Raw genomic sequence first — 6,937 nt, forward strand, 5'->3', positions numbered from 1 at the left:
TGTGTGTGTGTGTGTGTGTGTGTGCGTGGGGGGGGGGGGGGAGGTTAGGGGGGGTTAATTAGCGCAAAAATCTGCACTGAGTCCACGGAAAGTTAAAAAAAAGGATTAAAAAAAGACCCTGCAGTGTCTGTGTGGGCTTATTAAACTGAAAGTGTCCACTCTGATGTTGTAGTCTTTTTCATCATTCCTATACCTTATCATAGTAATACATATATATTTTACGATTATTTTACAATATATTTTTTTATACATACACCTTTTTTTTTAATTAATTTTAGCATTATTTTTATTAGTACATCTTTTTTACACATTGCATTAATTATTCTATATTTTTTCAAATGTATGTATGTGTGTAGTTTCACCAGTACTTAATAATAAAAATAATAACAATAGAGGTATTAGTAGTAGTAATTGTATTATGATTATCAGCAGTAGTAGCAGAGGTAAATACAGTATTTTTTTAATTTAAATTTGGGTTTCCATTATTATTATTATCATCAATATTAGCAGTAGTAGTTATTGTAGTATTACCATCTTGTTTCTATTATTAAGAGTTTTATGATGGTACAAATAGATAAAGGAAGACATACTGTACTGTATTCAGACTGCAAGTATGCAAGACAAACTGCAGCCAATTAGCGATGTGTTTGGCCGCCAAATGAAAGAAAATCCACAAAGGCCAAAAGGATCTTTTTTTTTTTTTTTCCAGCGCATACAGAGTTTGGCCGTGAAATAACGAGAAGAGGCAGCGGATAAAAAGGACGACTTTGTGGCTGACGCGTTCTTTCCTTTTCATTTACGCTTTTATCACTGCAAGAAACTGTGAAAACAGAGACCGCCTTAATTGCATGAGTTTAGGCCATATTAATCAATGCTCCTCCCTCCAGTTATTAACGACAACTACCACCTTGCTTATTAGAAATGAACAGATTGAGGACATGTCTAATATATTAACTCAAAAAAGGCTCAAAAGGGGATAAACAAAAAGCGCTCACAGCGGAGGGAAAAAACTTGACTATGAAAACAAAAGGCGCGCACAATGGCGGAAGTACAAAACTAGACTATGAAAACAAAACACTAGCACAAAGGCAAAAAACTATGAACAATAACAAAACTTACTTGAGATGACAAGAGGGGCAAAAGGAAGAGCAGCATGGATCATGTGGGTGAACAGAGTGATGTCGCCAGGCCGACTGCCTGGCAACAATGGCCTTAAATACTGGTGACATGATTAGTGAAAACGTGAGACAGGTGCGTGACATGAGGATGTGAAACAGGTGCGTGACAAGACAGGTGAAAACTAATGGGTGACCATGGAAACCAAACCAAACAAGGAAGTGCAACCAGGAACTAAAAAAAGAGCCCAAAACCCGAGCAAAACAAAAACATGATTAACACAGACATGACAGCGACTTGTCGTATATTTAATGTATTGGTGTAAATGGGATTGCCGGTTATTAATGAAAATCGCCACCTTGCATAAAATAAGCAAAGACTTGCAACAATGCACGATGTGGAAGTTTACAGCACACTTGCTCACGCATAAGCACGTTTGATGTACACTTGCCATGTGATTAATGCACTCGCTCTTCCCCCCAGTTATTACCGATAACCACCACCTTCAAAAAAACAGAACCAGTCATAATATTGACAAACGTTTAATGTGCACATGCACAAGCTAGCGCAGATACTTGTCCTGTAATTACTGTAATGGGATTGCGCCTCCCATCTGCCATTCATGATAACCGCCACCTTGCCAAACTTAAACATAAGACTCGTCATAATGTACAAAATGAAAGTTTTCAGTACACTTGTGGGCATAGAGACTTGTCATATAATTACTGTATTAGTGTCATGCGATTGTTCTTCTCACCAGTTAATGATAACCACAACCTTGCATAATGTGAACCGAAATAATGCACAAAATGAAAGTTTTCAGTACACTTGCGAGCATAGAGACTTGTCATATAATTACTGTATTAGTGTCATGCGATTGTTCTTCTCACCAGTTAATGATAACAACCACGTTGCATAATGTGAACCAAAATAATCCACAAAATGAAAGTTTTCAGTACACTTGCGAGCATAGAGACTTGTCATATAATTACTGTATTAGAGTCATGCGATTGTTCTTCTCACCAGTTAATGATAACCACAACCTTGCATAATGTGAACCGAAATAATTGCACAAAATGAACGTTTTCAGTAGACTTGCGATCATGGAGACTTGTCATATAATTACTGTATTACTGCCACGCGATTGTTTTTCTCACCAGTTAACGACAACCACCACCTTGCGTCATATGAACCAAAATAATGCACAAAATGAAAGTTTTCAGTACACTTGCGAGCATAGAGACTTGTCATATAATTACTGTATTAGTGTCATGCGATTGTTCTTCTCACCAGTTAATGATAACAACATCCTTGCATAATGCGAATGAAAATAATGCACAATATGAAAGATATCAGTACACTTGCGAGCATAGAGACTTGTCATGTAATTACTGTATTACTGTAATGCGATTGTTCTTTTCACCAGTTAATGATAACAACCACTTTGCATAATGTGAACCAAAATAATGCACAAAATGAACGTTTTCAGTACACTTGCGAGCATAGAGACTTGTCATGTAACTACTGTATTACTGTAATGCGATTGTTCTTTTCACCAGTTAATGATAACCACTTTGCATAATGTGAACCAAAATAATGCACAAAATGAAAGTTTTCAGTACACTTGCGAGCATAGAGACTTGTCATATAATTACTGTATTAGTGTCATGCAATTTTTTTTCTCACCAGTTAATGATAACCACAACCTTGCATAATGTGAACCGAAATAATGCACAAAGTGAACGTTTTCAGTAGACTTGCGAGCATAGAGACTTGTCATATAATTACTGTATTACTGTCATGCGATTGTTCTTCTCACCAGTTAATGATAACCACAAGCTTGCGTCATATGAACCAAAATAATGCACAAAATGAAAGTTTTCAGTACACTTGCGAGCATAGAGACTTGTCATATAATTACTGTATTAGTGTCATGCGATTGTTCTTCTCACCAGTTAATGATAACCACAACCTTGCATAATGTGAACCAAAATAATGCACAAAATGAACGTTTTCAGTAGACGTGCGATCACGGAGACTTGTCATACAATTACTGTATTACTGCCACGCGATTGTTTTTCTCACCAGTTAATGATAACCACCACCTTGCGTCATATGAACCGAAATAATGCACAAAATGAAAGTTTTCAGTACACTTGCGAGCATAGAGACTTGTCATATAATTACTGTGTTACTGTAATGCGATTGTCCTTCTCACCAGTTAATGATAACAACATCCTTGCATAATGCGAATGAAAATAATGCACAATATGAAAGATATCAGTACACTTGCGAGCATAGAGACTTGTCATGTAATTACTGTATTACTGTAATGCGATTGTTCTTTTCACCAGTTAATGATAACAACCACTTTGCATAATGTGAACCAAAATAATGCACAAAATGAACGTTTTCAGTACACTTGCGAGCATAGAGACTTGTCATGTAACTACTGTATTACTGTAATGCGATTGTTCTTTTCACCAGTTAATGATAACCACTTTGCATAATGTGAACCAAAATAATGCACAAAATGAAAGTTTTCAGTACACTTGCGAGCATAGAGACTTGTCATATAATTACTGTATTAGTGTCATGCAATTTTTTTTCTCACCAGTTAATGATAACCACAACCTTGCATAATGTGAACCGAAATAATGCACAAAATGAACGTTTTCAGTAGACTTGCGAGCATAGAGACTTGTCATGTAATTACTGTATTACTGTCATGCGATTGTTCTTCTCACCAGTTAATGATAACCACAACCTTGCGTCATATGAACCAAAATAATGCACAAAATGAAAGTTTTCAGTACACTTGCGAGCATAGAGACTTGTCATATAATTACTGTATTAGTGTCATGCGATTGTTCTTCTCACCAGTTAATGATAACCACAACCTTGCATAATGTGAACCAAAATAATGCACAAAATGAACGTTTTCAGTAGACTTGCGATCACGGAGACTTGTCATACAATTACTGTATTACTGCCACGCGATTGTTTTTCTCACCAGTTAATGATAACCACCACCTTGCGTCATATGAACCGAAATAATGCACAAAATGAAAGTTTTCAGTACACTTGCGAGCATAGAGACTTGTCATGTAATTACTGTATTACTGTAATGCGATTGTTCTTTTCACCAGTTAATAACAACCACTTTGCATAATGTGAACCAAAATAATGCACAAAATGAAAGTTTTCAGTACACTTGCGAGCATAGAGACTTGTCCTATAATTACTGTATTAGTGTCATGCAATTGTTCTTCTCACCAGTTAATAATAACCACAACCTTGCATAATGTGAACCGAAATAATGCACAAAATGAATGTTTTCAGTAGACTTGCGATCATGGAGACTTGTCATATAATTACTGCATTACTGCCACGCGATTGTTTTTCTCACCAGTTAACGACAACCACCACCTTGCGTCATATGAACCAAAATAATTGCACAAAATGAACGTTTTCAGTACACTTGCAAGCATAGAGACTTGTCATGTAACTACTGTATTACTGCCACGCGATTGTTTTTCTCACCAGTTAATGATAACCACCACCTTGCGTCATATGAACCGAAATAATGCACAAAATGAAAGTTTTCAGTACACTTGCGAGCATAGAGACTTGTCATATAATTACTGTGTTACTGTAATGCGATTGTCCTTCTCACCAGTTAATGATAACAACATTCTTGCATAATGTGAATGAAAATAATGCACAATATGAAAGATATCAGTACACTTGCGAGCATAGAGACTTGTCATGTAATTACTGTATTACGATTGATAACCACCACCTTGCATAATAGAAAGAAGACTAATAATGATGCACAAAACGAAAGTTTATAATATACTTGCTCATGCATAAGCACACGTCTGATGTACATTTGTTTTATGATTAATGCGATCGCTCCTCCCGCCAGTTATTAACGATAACCACCACCTTGCATAATAGAAAGAAGACTCATAATGATGCACAAAACGAAAATGTATAATATACTTGCTCACGCATAAGCACACGTCTGATGTACACTTGTTTTATGATTAATGCAATCGCTCCCCCCGCCAGTTATTAACGATAACCACCACTTTGCATAATAGAAAGAAGACTCATAATGATGCACAAAATGAAAGTTTACGATATAATTGCTCATATATAAGCACGCATCCGATGTACACTTGTTTTATGATTAATGAAATCGCTCCTCCCGCCAGTTATTAACGATAACCACCACCTTGCATAATAGAAAGAAGATTCATAATGATGCAGAAAATGAAAGTTTACGATATAATTGCTCATATATAAGCACGCGTCCGATGTACACTTGTTTTATGATTAATGCGATCGCTCCTCCCGCCAGTTATTAACGATAACCACAAGGGATGGGCATTGAATCCGGTACATTTTTGGCACCGACTGAACCCCGCCGTGTCCTACGGGCATCGTATCACGTGAAATCCAACGATGCAACGTCTCGGTATCTGGGTCGCGCGTGACGTCAGCCGGCTCTTTTCACTTCGGAACTTGGCGATCACTCCAGCAGCACTGAGAGCGGACTCTACCAAAATACCTCGAGGTAATGTTGCGATTCTCAATGCCAACAAAGAAGTCGACCCAAAAAAAACGCTCCAACGTAAGTTAAGTAAGCCTCCAAATGTGTTCATGGAAACTAAGATGCACGTTACAATCAAACGATTATGCGTAATAAGTACAATATTTATAGTATTCACATTTTTTATGGCACAACAAAAAACACACCATAAACTATACACTACTGCCATCTTATGTCTTGGACTTGCAACTGTAATTGCAACTTGATGTCATACCTGCAAATGATACTTAAAAATGTGATAATGAAACAAGATGGACATCAGTTATCAGAATCAGATTATTTTTAAATGTTGCAATAAAAAATGAGATTTTATTAGCAAAAAACAATCAATATTTATTAACACACACAAATGTACCAAAAACTGGTAAGGTTGACTATCGGGCACAATTACCAGGTATCGGGAATTGGTACTGTATCGGTTGAAATGTGAACAATACCCATCTCTAATCGGCATCACTGTGCATAACAAAAACACGACTGATAATGATGCACAAAATGAAAGTTTACAGTATACTTGCTCATGCATAACCACACGTCTGATGTACACTTGCCATATTGATAATGCGTTTGCATTACACCAATACAGTAAATACACGACAATGATAAAGATGCACAGAATCAACATTCAAGCAGATAAAGTAGGTGAACCAGACTTATATACATTTTATGAAAGATGTTTTGTTATATATTACAAGACGGTCATATTTGTAGGGTGTTTTTTATATTGTAGGATAAATAACCAAATAAAATAAATACAAAAAAAATAAAATACAAAAATATATATATATATATATATATATATATATATATATATATATATATATATATATATATATATATATATATATATATATATATATATATATATATTCAAGCTGATAAAGTAGGTGAACCAGACTTATATACATTTTATGAAAGATGTTTTGTTATATATTACAAGACAGTCATATTTGTAGGGTGTTTTTTATATTGTAGGATAAATAAACAAATAAAATAAATACAAAAAAAATAAAATACAAAATATATATATATATATATATATATATATATATTTTTTTTTTTTTTTTTAATTTTGTATTTTTTTTTTCAAAAGTACGTTGGTAAAAAAAAAAAAAAATAATCAACTGAATTCACTTGTTATCTGGGGATTGTCCTGCTACTGTCCACCAGAGGGAGACAAATCCTTTGCAGAATGGTGTGTTT

At 35.2% G+C, this 6,937-nt stretch overlaps 1 protein-coding gene across 1 annotated transcript in view; it reads right to left on the bottom strand.

Moving 5' to 3' along the window:
- arvcfa (ARVCF delta catenin family member a) overlaps nt 1–1,181 on the bottom strand; it is a 63,494-nt gene extending 62,313 nt beyond the window's left edge. Inside the window, exon 1 of the mRNA XM_062032195.1 lies at nt 1,120–1,181. Within this exon, the coding sequence (XP_061888179.1) occupies nt 1,120–1,155 (36 nt within the window). The 5' untranslated portion in view covers nt 1,156–1,181. The remainder of the gene's footprint in view (nt 1–1,119) is intronic.
- Between the last annotated feature and the right edge of the window lie 5,756 nt (nt 1,182–6,937).

This window comes from Entelurus aequoreus, linkage group LG21, assembly GCF_033978785.1.
Source record: "Entelurus aequoreus isolate RoL-2023_Sb linkage group LG21, RoL_Eaeq_v1.1, whole genome shotgun sequence".
NCBI classification, from domain to species: domain Eukaryota; kingdom Metazoa; phylum Chordata; class Actinopteri; order Syngnathiformes; family Syngnathidae; genus Entelurus; species Entelurus aequoreus.